The 17,839-nt window shown below is 41.1% G+C and overlaps 1 protein-coding gene across 2 annotated transcripts in view; it reads left to right on the forward strand.

The window, feature by feature from the left end:
• SCML2 (Scm polycomb group protein like 2) overlaps positions 1–17,839 on the forward strand; it is a 45,906-nt gene that overhangs the window by 20,983 nt on the left and 7,084 nt on the right. For both annotated transcript variants that reach the window (XM_077927472.1, XM_028727581.2), the window contains exons 7-12: positions 2,109–2,352; positions 6,334–6,590; positions 9,514–9,646; positions 12,210–12,413; positions 14,524–14,706; positions 17,327–17,440. In XM_077927472.1, the coding sequence (XP_077783598.1) occupies positions 2,109–2,352; positions 6,334–6,590; positions 9,514–9,646; positions 12,210–12,413; positions 14,524–14,706; positions 17,327–17,440 (1,135 nt within the window). The remainder of the gene's footprint in view (positions 1–2,108; positions 2,353–6,333; positions 6,591–9,513; positions 9,647–12,209; positions 12,414–14,523; positions 14,707–17,326; positions 17,441–17,839) is intronic.

The following is a 17,839-nucleotide window of genomic DNA, read 5'->3' on the forward strand; positions in this document are numbered from 1 at the left end:
CTGTTGTACGGATCATACACAAATGACAACGCAGAACACATTTTTATGCTAAAAACAATACACTCTCTTCTTGTAACAATCTCAACATTTTTACTCCTTTCTTGTCTCTTGGTATATGATGTTTACATGTGTTTTAATTTGTGCTTAGTTCATGTTATTTTAATAACTGAAGCTCAGCCCAGATAAGACTGAGGCACTAGACCAGATGGTTTGGGAGATCGCCTGCTCTTGCACTTCTGATCTGAAAGAGCAGGTTCGTAGCTTGGGGGTACTCCTGGATCCTTTGCTGTCGCTCGAGGCTCAGGTGGCCTCAGTGGAGCGGAATGTCCTCCATCAGCTTTGGCTAGTGGCCCAACTACGCCCCTGTCTGGACAGGGACAGTCTAACTACTGTTGTCTATGCTCTGGTAACCACAAGGTTAGATTACTGCAATGCATTCTACGTAGGGCTGCGTCTGAAGATGTTTCGGAAACTTCAGCTACTGCAGAATTTAGCGGCCAGGTTGCTCACCGGAACAAGATGGTTTGAGCATATTACACTGATCCTGGTCTGACTGCATTGGCTACCATTTCCAGACCCAATTCAAAGTGCTGGTTTTGACCTATAAAGCCTTAAACGGCTCAGGACCATAATACCTCAAGGACCGCCTCTTTCCATATGAACCTACCCAGACCCTGAGATCATCCTCTGAGGCCCTCCTTTGTGTGCCTCCTCCTTGAGAGGTCCAGAGGGTGGCAACTCAAGAACAGGCCTTCTCTGTCTGTGGAATACTCTCTCCAGGGAAGTTCACCTGGCACTTTCATTATACACCTTTAGGCACCAGGCAAAAAAGTTCCTTTTTAACTAGACAGTTGATTTGGTTGACATCCTATGCCCTTTTAAAATGTGGGCGTTTTTGGGGGGTGGGTTCTTGGGTTCTTGTTTTCATTTAGATTATGTATTTTGTGGTTTTATATTTTGATTTTGTTCTGTGAACCACCCTGAGACCTCCAGGTATAAGGCAGTATATAAATTCAAACAATAGTAGTAGTAGTAGTAGTAGTAGTAGTAGTAAATTCGGATGTTTTAAACTTTTTTGCTGATTATTTTATTGTGTTACTCATTTTGTAAACTGCTTTGAGGTTTGGTTGGGTTTTTTTTTACACTCAAGTGGAACAGAAATGTTATGAAATAAATAAATAAACTTTATGAATTGCACCAAAGCTGGAACAGTACAACTCTGTTCTGCAAAGAAAATGAAGTGGGTTGATTTACAAAGTGAAGAAATGAAATAAAATAACGTGCCTTAATTATGTAAGGGAAAAGAATATAAGTTATATTTACAACTTAAATTGTCCTTTTAGTTACATGGACAATTTTACAAATGAAGCTATGCCCCTTTTTATTAATAATGCATGTCCTTCCCCACAAAACTTGGAAATCAATCTAATGAACAATAAAACGTAAGGAAGAGTAGGAAACAAAATGCCATCATGGAAGCAATTCATCATTTGAACATGCATTGAAGTCACATTATGCAAATTCGAATGGCTTTATAAGAGAGTCTCCTGTTCGTTTACAAACCTGCTTTAGGCATAGACTTGAAGATGGTAATTGGTCAGTTCATGGTCTCAACACTGACGGGTGACACTGCAAACTATTTTATGTTTTTCACAACACTGTAACAACTTATTCTTGTGATTATCAAAGCGTTGGAAATATGTTGCTTGGTAGTTCTGTTTCTTTCATCAGTAATTAAGGAAAGAAATACGTATCTTAAATTTTCAACAACAAAAAGTGGACTTCTTGTTGACAGGCGGTAATAGAAATATTGTAAATAACTAAATACTCCAAAGTGTCCTTTTGTTGATTTCTTTTAAATTCTTGCTTTTAAATTCTTTGCTGCTTTTTATCACTCATAAAACCTGTCATTTAGCTTAGAAACATGATTTTTTATCCATGGAGAAGAGCTGGACCATAGAAAATACAGGAAAAAGGCTAACATATTTCCCCCCCAGTACTACGTATCTTTTGGAGCATGAGTCCTTTTAGGCATCAAGGTTATATGAAACTCATTTCCTTCCAAGATCTCATGTGTACATACCTGTTTGCTTCTTTTGTTTTGGCAGGAACCTACAAAGCCTTCTCCAAACTGTTTTAAAGTTGGAATGAAGCTAGAAGCAATAGACAGAAAAAATCCTTATTTAATATGTCCCGCAACGATTGGGAACGTTAAAGGAGATGAAGTTTTTATTACCTTTGATGGCTGGCGAGGGGCATTTGACTATTGGTGTAAATATGATTCTCGGGATATCTTTCCAGTCGGATGGTGCGATTTAACAGGAGATGCTCTACAGCCACCAGGGAACAGTGGTAAGAATTTTTTATTTGTTAAATTCCACACGTCAGGCTCATCGGGTCCATCTTTGCTTTTAAGCCTGTGCCTTTAAGGCTTTGATACAGCTGACAGAGAAGCTATAAGGAAAAATGTGTTGGTATTTGGGTGTTTCCCATCATCATTTAATGCTATAGCAAAATCTAAGTAGGGTGAAATAAAGCCTAAGGAATCCCACTAGCTTTAATTAAATGTATTCACTAGCACCAGGGATCACCATCCCAATGTCTGCAGGTGCCATGGTGGCTATGAAGGTTTTGTGACGGTCACCCTACAAAATTTGCCCACTAGTCCAAAAATATTGGTGACCTCTGCTCTGTCATTTACTATACTTGCAATGCAGCTTCCCCTCGTGTTCATGGATATAGGATTGCAGCCATAGAGAGACAAACCTTGATAACTTTACGCTTGCCACCAGTTCAGGTGTAATGAGAAACCGTAGGGTCACGTTACCTGAACAAGGTGTAGCAACCCTTGGGAGTTGCATGCTTCCCTCTCCCCAACTGCTGTGCTAAGGAAGGTGGTTGGAAGCTTCTTTGGATAATATGTAAACCATGGTTTCCTATGATCAGGGGAAAGTGCTTCCAGAACATGGCTTGTTCTCACAAGTGCTCACTTAAACAGACTTACCATTCCATGACATTGGACGTAATGACATTGGACGTTTAAAATCAGAAGCAAAATTATCCCATGGTTTTTCGTTATGTCTGAACTTAGCCAGTGTTATCATTGTCAGAAGTAGTGGCATTTTACATCTCCTTAATAAACTTTTCCACAGTTACTATTGCATTATTTCTCTAGTGCGTGTGCCTCTCTCTCTGTCCCTCCCTCTCCCTCTCTTACATTGGTGTACTATATTTTGTTCTCATTACGTTATGTCATGAGATGCTGCTCAGCTGTTGAGTTGCCTATGGCACCAGCATAGCTACTGTCCATACAGTTTTTAAAATAGTTTTTCTAGCAACTATTTCTAGATGCATTAAGTAGTTTTTTCTAGATGCATTAAAAAGCAGGTTCCCTGAAAAAGCTGAGCAACTATCTCCTTCCTGTTTCAGAAGACCATAATTTGTCTTATATGGAGCTGCAACATCTGACTATTTGGTAATAGTAGGGTTTGACTATGCTGGGTCTGCTTATGGATCCTAAAATAAATGAACAGATGTGGAAAAGTTGTAAGCTCCATTAAATTTTTAGTCCTTTTCACAGGTCTACACATAATGTTTAATGCATATTCTCACCCCTTATCAAAACAAGGATAAGCAATTGTAGAAGTAATTGAAGCATCCTAGTTGCTGTTATATGTTTGCACTCTGTGATGCTGAAAGCTGTATAAGCAGTCAGTACTCTCAATACAGAAAGCCGTGTTAACATCCTTTGCTTCTTGTTCCATCCTTTCAAGATGCATTGTTGCTCCGGTTAGTATAAGACTATTTGGTTTGAAAAGACTTTAATAAAGTTGTTGCTTAGGATCAGAGTTTTAAGCAGGGGCTGCTGCGTAGCTAGAGTACCCACAAGAGACCTGAATGCTTGATGTCTCAATTGTTTTGCCAGCTCAGCGAGAAACAAAATGCTTTGTTTTGTTTGTGGAATGGAGAGGGCCATTGTAATGCAAAGCATTGGCCTGAAAAGAGCAAAAGGGCTGCCCACCCCCTTCCAACTGCACATTATATATTAATTACAAAGAGACACAGCCGATAACCCCCCCCCCGTCCCGTTTTAATAAACTAATATTTTGATGCACTAATATTTTAATACAAATCCTGTTGAGATTACAAAATGGTTTTCAAGTTTTGGCTCCTGTAGCTCAGCTGAGATACCTCTGTACATGATAGTTGTGTTGGCAGCTCGATTTCTTTGCTTGTCCTTTCACTCTTTCCAGATTCTCTGACCCCATGTAACCTTTGATCCCCTCCTCAAGAGGGGGTGGTTAAGGAAGTATGAGCAGGTGACTGATGGTCACTGTCAATAGAGCCCGCAGACAATATGTGAATTGCTTTAGCAGTCTCTCCCCTCCACTCTGTTGCCCTCCCCCTTCCTCTTCCTCTTAAACCAACAAATGCAAATTGCTGCACCCTGATTTGCTCGTGCAAAATTTCAGTGCCCGCTTTCTAGGCAGTGTGGGCTTTGTTGCAGATCTGCTTTTTCAGTCTAAAAAAGCAGTCCTATGAGATTGGGTCTTGAACCTTACAAGTGGCTAATGTAAATGACATCTGCATCTCTGGAATATAAAGGTAGGAGACCTGTTTAAAGGAAATTGTTTTTATATAGCGTTCCAGCAGGGGCTCATTATTACTCCATTTGCAGCCTTTGTTCAGCAAGCACTATCCATCATTTATTCCAAAGAGCAGAAAGTTACTGTGTGTAAAACCGTGTACCTGCTATTTTACAACCTGTGGCATTGAAGGGTGTTTTCTTTGTATTTGTGAACTCTGCTGTCCTCTCAGATTTTTGCTGCACGTTAATCCATTGACATTTCAGTGGAGGCAGCCATAGACTGTAGCACAAACATGTTTATTCCAGATAACTGTTGTTTTGCAATGTGTGAGTGTGGCAAGTGTGTGTGAGAGTGTGTGATGAAATTTGTGTTTGTGTGCAGTGAAATTACATTTTGTAATAAAACTTTTATTTTTCCATTTTTACACCAGTGATGATTTTCTGAACATCGGAATACATGGAATTTAACTTCACACAAATGTACCTTCTTAGAAATGTTTCATTCTTCAACAGTAGTATAATACAAGTGGTTGATAACTATTGAATGTGATGAAGAAGAAAAGCAACACTGTTTAGTTACCTAAAAACTTCTCCAGAACTGTATAAAGCTGTAAGAAAAAGAAATGTATAATCTGTAGGGTGTGAGCTAGTCAAACAACAATATACATAGGAGCTGGGCCAGATTTCATGTGTTAAAATTTTGTGTCACATAAATAAAATATATTTTTTATTTTCTATGAATGTATTCTCTCTGTAGAATTTTCCTGCTTTACACAAAAACAGACCATGCAACCTTGGTTATGTGTTTCAAACATTGGTTTTCAGTGTTTAATTGGTCCAAAATGGTTCCACAATTTTATTTTTGAAAACTGAAGTGTTTTCCCTTTCACATTGAAACAGCTGCATTTAGACATGGGCAGACATTGTTTTACCAACTGTGGGACTTTAAAATTACTTTGGGGTTTTTCTTGGATACTAGAAAACAAGCTCAACGGAAACATCAAAACTACATTTATTTTGATTTGAAATATATATATATGCTTTATAAGGGGGGGGAGCAATCTTATTCTGTAAGACACATGAAGGAATTGAACGGCGTACTTCCTTGGCCAAATGAAACCAATCACACGAATCCACATGACTGGAAAGTCAAGGGGTAGAAGGCAGAATGATCAAAACTAATATATATATATATATATATATATATATATATATATATATATATATACACACACACACACACACACACACACACACACACACACACTTGCTGTTCATATAGAGTTACCACAAATATTCTTGAACAAATTCCATTCATTTCAGTAGGGCCTGTGAAAGCAAAACTCCCAGCATGTTGTTAAGAAATTCCATTAAATTCTATTTAGGGGTTTTTTGGGGGGGTGGAGCTCTTCTGTTATCTCGTTATGTCCTAACTGGTGTGGCCAGAAAAGAAATCACATGGCCCAATTTTGTGCCTCTAGCAGCAGTCTCTTGATGTACAGAAACCAGCTTTTCTTTGCATGAAGATTAACATTACCCACTTGCATATTTCTGTACATCAAGCTTGCTGTCAGAAACACCACTTCCCTATCTGGTTTAAAAGTTAGCAGTCCTTGTTTCAGTTCAAAATCACTTGAAAATAATCTTGTTGTCAACATACTTTGAAGCGTAATTGAACTTTTGAAAGAATACTGCTTCCTGAAGTGTATGCATTCTGATAAATGTATATTTGACTTCCTTCACAGTTTCGGGTACAAAGAATAATTCGAAACCTCAGACATCCCCTTCCAAAGTGACCCGGCGCTCAATGCAGTCTCCTCAGAAATCCGCTCCTGTTCCTCCTTCTACATCAAGGGGAAGGAAGCCTAACCGGGGGAAACCAGCGGCTCCACCTGCGGTCCCTAGGAAAGGCAGGTCTCCCAAAAACACCCCTGTAGCGAAAAACACATCTCAAAAAGAGAATCTCAAAAAAAGGAAAAAAGGCTTGAAACCAGGAAGGAAGGTGAGAGCAAATCTGTTTACCATCACAATTGCAGTAGATGCTTTTTATGTTTCCCCAGCTTATTTTGTACTGATTTCCCCACGCAGTTTCTTTTTGAAATGTCCAATTGTGCAAGCAGTTTACTAGGTGTGTCGTATTGAACACAGCATCCTTTTCAAGGTTATACTCCCTTTGAAAGGAGCACAGCTTCCCTGTTCAGGTCACAGCAGCTTGGGGGTACCGTATTTTTCGCTCTATAACACGCACCTGACCATAACACGCACATCGTTTTTAGAGGAGGAAAACAAGGAAAAAAATTCTGAATGAAACAGTGGATGTATCATTTTTGTGCTTCATGCTGTGGCCACAGACATGTGATCTGATGGTGAATTTGGGGTAGCTCAATGCAAAGATCCTGAGGATCCATGTGGATCCATGCTTTTTAACCACATTTTTGCACCATTGCAGCCCCAGGCAACAGTGGGTGTGTGATTTTTGGGGGGCAGGCTGCTATGTGATCTGATGGTGAATTTGGGGTGGCCCAATGCAAAGATCCTGAGGATCCATGTGGATCCATGCTTTTTAACCACGTTTTTGCACCATTGCAGCCCCAGGCAACAGTGGGTGTGTGATTTTTGGGGGGCAGGCTGCTATGTGATCTGATGGTGAATTTGGGGTGGCCCAATGCAAAGATCCTGAGGATCCATGTGGATCCATGCTTTGTAACTACATTTTAAGTGGGGAGTGAAGGAAAAACACAGAAGGGACAAGAGAGCGGTGTGCAGAGAAGCAGCTGGCTAAGAAAGCAGGAGAGGGATTTAACGGGAGGTAGGAAAAAAAGGCAAAAGTTTCCACAAACCGAAGCCAGCTTTCTCTCTCCTCCTGCATGTTTTCTGGCTGCCTGCGAGGAGCACGGAGAGGAATTAGAAGGAAAGACCTCTGCTTTCCCCTCTGCTTGCCTGGAGGGGAGGGGATTTGCCTGCTCTTTGTTCCGTTTGAGCAAACACAGCAACGAAACAGAGGAGGGTGGGCAGTAAGACCCTGAGGCAGAATGCAGGAAAGCAACCACTTCCTCTTTTCAGGTTTCCCTTCTCCGACACAACGCGCTTTGATTTTTGCTGATTTTTGTTCCTGCGCTCCCCTAATCGGCTCCAGGGACCCCCACACACACATTCGCTCCATAACACGCACAGACATTTCCCCTTCCTTTTTAGGAGAAAAAATCTGCGTGTAATAGAGAGAAAAATACGGTAATTCTGGATCCATTGCGGTCACTTGAAGCTCAGATGGTCTTGGTGTCGCAGAGTGCCTTCCATCAGCTTTGGCTAGTGGCCCAGCTGCACCCTTACCTGGACAAGGGACAGCCTAACTTCTGTCATCTGTGCCCTGGTAAACTCTAGATTACTGCAGTGAAACTTCAGCTGGTGCTGACTTCAGCGGCCAGGTTGCTCACCAGGGCAAGATGGTTTGAACATAACAATGCCAATTCTGTCCTGACTGCCAATTAGGTCCCAAGCTCAGCTCAAAGTGCTGGTTTTGATGTATAAAGCCTTACATGGCTCAGGACCACGATACCTCAAGGACCACTTCTTCCCATCTAAACCACCCCATATCATGTAATCATTACCTGAGGCCTTTCTTTTTGTGCCCCCTTCATGAGAGGTCTGAAGGGTGGGAACACAAGAACAAGCTTTTTTCTGTGGTGGCTCCCCACTTGTGGAATGCTCTCTCCAGGGAAGCTCACCTGCCACCTTCGTTGCGTATCTATAGGCGACGGGCAAAAACATTCCCCTTCTTCTAGGCCTGTGACCAATAAAAAAAAAAATCTATGGCCTTTTAAACAGGGGCGGGGCATTGTTTTTGTTTGTTACTATGTTATGTATTTTTGTGTTTTTATATTGTAAACCACCCTGTGATCCTCAGATGAAGGGCAGTATAGAAATAACAATAATAAAAGGTGCAAACAATATATTTTATTGAATGTATTGGAGACAAAGATAAATATATATATATTTAGATTGCTACATTTGCTGATACAGGGAGAGTGCACTTGGGAACATATTACTTTAGAGACCACTTTATCCCTTACCTACCTAGTAGGCCTCTTCTTTTGAGCTGGGCCTGCCCTTTTGTACATGTTATTGGTGAACATTTTAGGCCTTTGAGCTTCAAGTATTGTTTTAAAATCAATCCTTAGTTGTTGTTTTGACCTATTTTTGCTTTTTAAACTGTTTGACATTAAATCACCTTGATACTTATGTGAAAGAGAGATTATTATTTCGTTAATTTATGAACCACTTATTTGTCCTCAGCTATCCATTGCTACCCATTCAGTGTTAATCAATATGTGGTCGCCAAAATAAATATCCCTTTATTTAATTTCTTGTTGACTCTCTGCTTTAAAAAGAGCTGCTTCAGTGCAGGCTAACTTTACCGGCAAAGATCACTTATTAAAGCATGCATTTTTGCCAGTGGTTGCAAGGGCAATGGTAAAGAAGAATATCAGCATCTACTATCATTATCAATTAAAGTATCAGCAGCTTTATTATCCATGGGAACTAGACATGCAGGTGGGACACAACTGATGTGGCTTACAATGCGTGAGGCTACCTGAACCTACCACTGTACGTAATATGGTAGCGATGTGTGAAGTAATCTTGAGCTGGCTTTTTCTGTGCTTGGCCAGTCTTAACAGATTATCTCATGTGGTTCCCTAGCTTGTGACGAGATTCTGCTGCTGACCCTTCTGGAGAACTCTTGGAAAACGGGTTGGGACTGGGAGTTGCAAAGATCTAGTCTTTATACTCTTCTGGCAGCATTCTACAGTTAAGAGAAATAAGATAGCTTGAGCAAATGGTGATCTGAAGGCCGTCTGTCTTCTGATAGGAAAGAAACAGTTATATTTGTTTAAAATTTACGATAAATATATTTCTTCTTTTTACAGAAAAAAATCTTACCAGTGCAATCTCCAGTATTTCCTCCTCCCCTTACCTCTGCAAAAGTGGACAACAGCGCACCTCAGATACACAAAGATGGACCTAGTATCACTGGCGTAACAGCAGCTGTCATTTCAACAGGTAAAATGATCTATAGCTTGCATGTCTGTCTATATAAATCTTCTGGAGTACTGCTGGTTGGTTCCAGAGTGTCATGAAAGCACTGGTAAAAGTAAATGGACTGTGGATTGGGAGTGTGGGCCCAATAACTTTTCTTTTTTAAGTAGCATCTTTTACGGATGCATGAAAGTCCACGAAACTAGAAATGCAGGTACTGTAACTGGCCGCATAGTTTTACTTCTAGTTAGCATGTACACAGTAGTAATGGAAAATAAAATAAAATAAAAACAATAGGAAGTAGTAGTAGTAATTGGAAAATGAAGCTATGGTGTGTGCTACTGCTAACACCCTGTTCCCAAATCTCTCACTTGGCTTTCATTTCTTGCTAGACATTTCTTTCACTGCCTTCAGAGTTAGCAGCGCTCTACCTGCACAAAATAGGCCTCCATTGGTCTCGGGTATCTTCTTGTGTCTTGTTGCTTGGCTTAAACAGTTTGCTTGTTACTTCCTTGCACAGGCTGAAGAAGTATCTGGCTCTGTCAGATATAAGAGCAGGTTATTTCCCCAAAGCAGTATTCAAAGTGTCTCTGTGGCTTGGTCCTATTCTTTCTCCCCCTGCTCTGTCGTTTTTGACCGTTTACCCATCTAACAACCATTCAGCTTTTCTGCAACCCCATTTCCTTTGCCTTCTAGATTTCCATGTTGTGGCTAACTCCCCCGTTTCACCTTCTGTTTTACTCTCCAGTACATATCCAGTCCTGAAAGTGTGTTTATTTTGCTTTCCTCGCCACCTTTCTTGTTTTGCTTTGAAATTCCTCTTTCCTCCTTTTATTTTTCATTCACCATGTTCTGTTATCTTGTCTTTTCCCTCCCCCCTGCCTTCTGATCTTATTTTTCCTTGCCTTAATTCTGACCTTCTGTTTTCCTGCTGCCTATACCCTACCTCTCATTTTTACTACAGTGGTACCTTGGTTTAAGAACAGCTTAGTTTATGAACAACTTGGATTAAGAACACTGCAAACCCGGAAGTAGGTGTTTTGGTTTGTGAACTTTGCCTTGGAAGCAGAACATGTCCCACTTCCTGTTGATTGTGTTCCATTTGTAAATCGAGTCCCCCGCTGCTATGGGAAAGCACGCCTTGGTTTAAGAACAGACTTCCGGAACGGATTAAGTTCATAAACCAAGGTACCACTGTATTCCTCTTATCTTCTGTTTCTGTTTCTGCTTTTCTCTCATTCCATGTATCATGGGCATGTGGCAGTTACATCTCATCAACATCAATGAACTATATTTTCAAATGCATATGTTGAAGACTTTCGCACCATGAACACATTAATTTCCTGCCACATATTCAGTGTGACTTTACCAAGACACTTGTAGCCAACGTTCCCTATCCAAGTATGGGAAGAGTACCTTGATCTGGGGTTATTACAAAATATAGACAAAATATAGAAGGGAAGGAGCAGCATTTGCTCCTAAAGGCATATTTGTTAGCTCTGTAGTTCCGGAGGATAACAGGAAAAAGCAAGGAATGTGGGTATATAATTTGGCAAAGTCAGTTAGGCTTGTCTAGATGTGGCAAGTGCATGGACATTTGTGGTTTCACCACTACCTGTTGGAGTTGGAGGTTAAATAAAGCATATGGAAGTACCGTATTTTTTGCACCGTAACACTCACTTTTTTCCTCCTAAAAAGTAAGGGGAAATGTCTGTGCGTGTTATGGAGGGAATGGCTACGAGTGGCATGCCTACGGATTTTCCTCCTCTAAAAACTATGTGCGTGTTATGGTCAGGTGCGTGTTATAGAGCGAAAAATACAGTAGTTTGTTTAGTGTGGGTAGATTTTACATAAAGGACATGGGTGGCACCGTGGTCTAAACCAGTGTTCCCCAACCTTGGGCCTCCAGCTGTTTTTGGACTACAACTCCCATCATCCCTCGCTAGCTAGACCAGTGGTCAAGGATGATGGGAATTGTAGTCCAAAAACAGCTGGAGGCCCAAGGTTGGGGAACACTGGTCTAAACCACTGAGCCTCTTGGGCTTGCTGATCAGAAGGTCGGCGGTTCGAATCCCTGCAACAGGGTGAGCTCCCGTTGCTCTGTCCCAGCTCCTGCCAACCTAGCAGTTCAAAAGCACACCAGTCCAAGTAGATCAATAGGTACCGCTGCAATGGGAAGGTAAACACCATTTCCGTGCACTCTGGTTTCCGTCAGTGTCTCGTTGCACCAGTAGCAGTTTAGTCATGCTGGCCACATGACCCAGAAAGCAGTCTGTGGACAAACGCCGGCTCCCTCGGCCTGAAAGTGAGATGAGTGCCACAACCCCGTAGTCGCCTTTGACTGGACCTAACTGTCTAGGGATCCTTTACCTAGTTTTTACATGCAGAGCATCAGCTCCTCTGTTCATCATCTAATTACAGTTTGGCTATTTGCAAGCTTTTGAAATAGATGAAATGTATAGAAGATGTTCATCCAGTCCATTCTCAATGAAAACTTTATGAAATATCATTTGGTCTGGAATGCATTGTTTGCAAATTCTTCTTTTTTTAAAAAACAAATATTGACACCCCTCCTTTTTTCTCTTAGTTTGTGTCTATGTTAACAAACACGGAAACTCTGGGCCTCATCTGGACAAAAAGAAGGTTCAGCAGCTTCCTGATCACTTTGGACCGGGTCCTGTGAATGTCGTGCTTCAGCAGGCTGTGCAAGCCTGTGTGGACTGCGCCTATCAATCCAAAACAGTCTTTGGATTCCTGAAGTCGGGGCACCATGCGGGAGAGATCATCACTGGTATTTTATTGGTTTCATTTTTATATATAAATGGATTTATATCCCTTCTTTTTGCAAAGTCTCAAAAGAAGCTAACCGTTAAATACAATCAAATGTCAATAAAAACGGAACGTAATAAAGCAGTATAATAAAAAACAGCAGCAGAACTAATAAAACAAACCAGGAGGCTGTGAAACATGTTTGATAATGGCAAAGCATACTTGGGTAGAATCCAGCAAATGAATGAGCAATAGTAGCAGGTTTTCTTAACTTACTAGTAAAATGTGATTCAGTTTCAGTTTCGGTGCAAAATCAAGACCAAATATTAGCGTGGCACAATTGTGTAAATGACGCACTTCATTTTATTTATTTGATCCCGCGGTAAATAAGGTAGAACTAGGTTTCTTTATGCTTACATTATCTAAACTTTTTTTTTAAATGGAAACCATGTTTATGCTGTTGTTTTCTAGTAAAAGAGCAAAAAGTAAAAGACCTTGTGCTTTTTTCTTTTTTACATGAAGTGTTCCAAGCTACTCAGTTTAGAGTTCCCACTAAATGGATTTTTTAACTGAGATGCTGTTGCTGCTATTCTTTTCCTATAATTATATTTTAGAAGTGTGGAAGGGATAGCATCTTTATTCCCTCACTGTCCTGAGAGCAGATGTGTTGTTTAAATATTTCTCCAGTTCTAAATTAGAGGCTGCTGCTTGTCACTTTTCTCCTGGCAGAAGCAATCTTCAGGACACAAGTTAGCCTTAATTCATATGGCATTAAAAAGTGTTTGCCTTACTTTATTCTCCCTGTATTAATGCCAGATGAGGACAGCGAACTACGGTATGCCTAAACCTTCATTTCCCGCAGTATAACTTGTGATGTGCATACTGTGAACATCTTCTGTACGCAAAAGGAAATGTCAGTCTACTGGCATAGATTTAACAGTTAGATAACAGCTTCATTTGTAAGACCCCATTATTGTACACAGGATGTTTATAGCTTTATGGGATGCAAGAAGTTATAGAAGACTTCAGCTGTTGGTGTAAATTAACGAGCCCTTGGTATTTATGAATACAAAGCAACATATATATAAAGTAACTTTTAAAGTGTCTTATAAAATGCAAGGAATGCCATTTGCCAGGCATTTTTACTCAGAGATCACAGGCATTTTTACTCAGAGATAATTCCTATTGAATTATTTGGGGCTTACTTTCAGGTCAGGTGGGCTGGGATTGCAGCCAGAGTTGTAGCAGTACAGCAGCCTCAAATTTTGCCATTGCGGGGTCTCTCTAGGTTAAGAAAACAACTGTCCAGCTATTTCCAAACATAAAACAAAGCAGAAGTTTCAGCTCTGCAGCGTTTGCTGTTGTCCTTGATTTAAGCAAAATACAAAACAGGGACAGTACCAGCAGTCAGCAGAACAGTTGCTACTCTGATGATTACAGGTAGCCCAAGTCCCACTCGTTTTGAGAAGGGGTCAAGGAGGACCAAAAGTTTCCCCTTACAAGCTACCTGCATCCGAGACACCAGCCCAGTTCACGTGTCATATTAAACCATGTGCAGGTACATGCTGCTCAAAAGTTCCCATGCTGCTGCTGCTGAGCCACAGACTTAAGCAAAGCCGGTGTCTGGCTAGTCGGGTTGTTTCACCCTCTGGCTCACCGTTTGTTTCCTCCAAACAAACCACAGGCAGTAAGCCAAGAGAAAACCACAAGCCTACGTTCTCATGACTCAAGCTAGATTAATTTTTTTCATCGGTGGCGTAGCAGGGAAGAATTGTTTTGGGAACTTTTGAGCAGCCTTTCATTCACATGAAAACCTTGATTTGTTTTGCTATGGTTCAGTGTGATATGGGAGCCAGGCCTTTGATGATAAATCTACAGCCATATAACAAAACTTGTATCAGACTACGGCGCTGCCTTTATTTAAAGGGTAGTTTAACCACAGTTACTCCGGATTAGCCAAGGGACAAACGTTCAAGCTTTGGTATTGAAATTGGCAAAGACAACACAAGCGTGGCAAAATGTTTGGCCTTCTTTTACCCCCTTTGTTTCTGTCAAACCGGGGGTATTCTGCTGTAGGTACTGGTGTTTCAATCAACCCTGCCGTGATTTGAGGTCTTCTTTTTACCCTATAGCCTCCTTTGATGGGGAGAAGCACGCCATCAGTCTTCCTTCTGTAAACAGTGCCTCGTTTGTCCTGCGCTTCTTGGAGAAGCTCTGCCACAGCCTGCAGTGCGATAACCTTTTCAGCAGCCAGCCCTTCAGCCCTTACATGGGAAGTGCATACAGCCCCACCGAATATGATAGAAACAAACCAGGTAATGTCCCCCGCCCCCCAACCCACCCTCATTTTTAGAAGTCATGGTGTTTTTAAAAAACATTTGGATTTATATTTGTGAATATCAGTGTAAACTGATCTAGTGTGAGCCATTTTAAGTCTTGTGCTTAAGATGTGTTGTTTTTCTTTGCTGCCTGATACTATGTGTGCATAATCATAAGCAAGCACTGATAAATTCAATGGATTTTGCAACCTTAAGTCTTAAAAGGAAACCTCTCTGGTGTAGCGTGGCATAGGAATTTATCATTCTTGATTTTAAAAATAGGTTTTAGTGTCTTAGCTTGTTCCTAGATTTTGACATACACAGCAATAGATACTTATAAAGAAAAGCAGAATATTCCCTTGTGCCTTGTGTAGGGCTAATTCCACACCCGTTGCTGCTCAGGCATCATCCTGGTCATTGGCTGTTGCAGAAAGAAAGCAAAATGATTTTGATAAGCAATTTGAAAATTTGACACTCCTCACCATCAAGCCTCATATTTATGCTGCTGGATTTTTGGTGTGGATTAAATAATTTTGGTTTTTGTCTCCCTCCCCCCCCCCATCAGATTTATAAAGGAATATTATTTATTTATTGCACTTATTAGAAATTGACTGTGGTTGCAATCCATAGATATTGTATACTTACCTGGGAGTAAGTCCCATTGAACTCAGTAGAACTTAACTTTTGGATAGCCATACATAGGATTGCTGTGTGAACATGAGATTATATACCGGTATATTGCTTCCTCGGATAGCCACGTTCAGATGTTAATTGCGAGTTTGAATCTACCCAGTTTCACAGTTGTCTCTAGGCATTACATTATTACTTAATTTTCTAAAACTGCCTTTTCAGAAGGTTTTCTGTTAGACAATAGTGATTAAAAAAGCTGAGTTACTTCCTAAAAAGATGCTCAAACAGCATTTCCATCATGCATGCCAAATGTGTTATTGCAGTAACTCATCAGCTGTCCTATGAAAGGTTCGTTATCCCTGTATGAATTATGTATATGAAACAAGGGGCTGAGAGAAATGTAGCTGAAAGCCTAAGGCCACTGAGGATGCGCATGACTGGGGAGAGATGGGAAGTGGTCAGATTTCCTGGCTCACTCTCTTTGTCACATGATACCCTTCCAAGATTATTATTTCTGTACCCACAATTTTCAGGAGCTGAAATAGTTGAAGGCTGTGCTTTCAATATTTTTGAGAAACTGTAGTTTGGCATCTGCCATGGCCATTAAAAAAAAGATGCACAGATGGTTAAGTATGCACATTTTAATCATTGCTTATTATGTCAATTGCTGCATGCTGCAATGAGCAAATTGACTGCAGTCCCTCTGTGATATACTGTGTTCCTTTTTCAGTGAAGAATACACCTTCTTTTCCCCTGCTTACGGGTGACATCAGGTGGGGAGTTCAGCTCCCCCTAATGACTGAAGGCAGAAATCACTGTTCATATTTTTAGAAGCTTCTTCTGTTCTCAGATCAGCCGCACTCTGTCTTTACCAAGTGTGTTCATGGCATGCATGCTCTCTCCATGATTTTTGCTTCCGGTGTATTATTGTATATATTTTTGCTTTTGTTTTATGGTTTGTGTGTCTGTTTAGTACCTCTAGTCTTTTCCTCCAGTAGTGTTTTAAAAAAAAAAAAATTTACCTCAGTTGTATCTTATCCTTCACTCTTTTCCTGCCCCTTGGTCAGCTCATTGCTAACTTTTTCCCCCTGCTCTCCATTTGCCTCAGCTTTTTCCTATAACTCTGAACTTAAAAAGAGAGAGGGCCCTTTGGTTTCTGCTCTATATTTCACCTTCCTTCCTCTCTTCATGAGGACTCTGTCCATAGCCATCCCTCTGTCACGGTCAAGTTGTTCTCTGTTTTGGTTTTACCTCCTTACACCAAAATCCTAGCAAACCTTTTGGGGCTTATGGTCTTGATGAACTAAGTCACCCCTTAGGCATGGCATCACACCTGACCTCTTCTGTGGACCCATTTCAGAGATCAGGTGCATCTGCCCAGGTCAGTTCATCTGCCTCTTCGCTGGTAGCTTCAGGAGTCAAATCTTCAGAAAGAAGCTCCTCCTGGAGACCCTCTCTGGACAGTTACCATCTTGGATCTCTGGAAGCGCCCTATCAACTTCCTAGAGCTTGGTCTTTCTAATGGCTTTCCGTTAGAGAACTGATCTGAGAACACAAGGGAACACCAAAAGCTTCTACAAAACTGAACAGGGATTTCTGCCTTCAGCTACTGGGGGGAGATAAACTTTAGACCTAATGTTACCAGCACATGCATGGGGAAAGAGCCCTTCATGAATACCAAATGGTATCATCGTAACTGTTTTCTCCAATGACAGCACTTTGGAACGATTTCTGCAAAGGAGCACATACAGGGAAGTGGTTACACCAGAATGGAAGATTGGCATACATTTTTGCATAGAAAGATTTATGAGCAAGATGTTCACAGATCCATGCAATGTAGAAAAACCCACAAGGGTTCCCATAGGTGTTTTTTCCACAGGAACCAGCCCAAAGCATTTCCCCAAAGGAAATGCAGGGACTACATAAGGCAATTAGAAGTGGGTGGTTGTTGTTTTTTAAAGTGAATCCTTTTTTTTCTCTCTCCCAGCAAAAGAGGAAATCTCTGACAACAGAAGTACAAAGCGATATTCTCAGGATTCGCCCTCCTATACTGCTCCCCTGTCTCCTAAACTACCAAGGACTGAAGCTCATCCCTCAGAAGGTAACTATTGTTATATTTCTTTACAAAAGAAGCACTGCATTTCTAGGCAGTCTAGCCCAAGAGCACATATACCCAAAACCCACATGAATAGAATGCGTGGCTACTAGCCATGATGGCTATGTTTCACCTCCGTTGTCAGAGGCTGTTGCGCTCGGGTCCTCCTTGCAAGCTTCCCATGGGTCACTGTGACCGCAGCATGCTGGACTAGATGGGTGAGTGGCCTGATTCAAAAGGGACTCTTCTTGTTTTCTCATGCAGTCCAGGCTTGTACTAGATTCTGTGGCAGACACACCCAGCTTGGAAGGATAGAGGGAAATATTCAACACACAAATAACACACTAGGCTACTTCCTTAGGACTGCACTATACGGTGTGGCTCACTGATTTCAGTGGGTTTACG

Source organism: Podarcis muralis, chromosome 4 (genome assembly GCF_964188315.1).
Source record: "Podarcis muralis chromosome 4, rPodMur119.hap1.1, whole genome shotgun sequence".
In the NCBI taxonomy this organism is placed as follows: Eukaryota; Metazoa; Chordata; class Lepidosauria; order Squamata; family Lacertidae; genus Podarcis; species Podarcis muralis.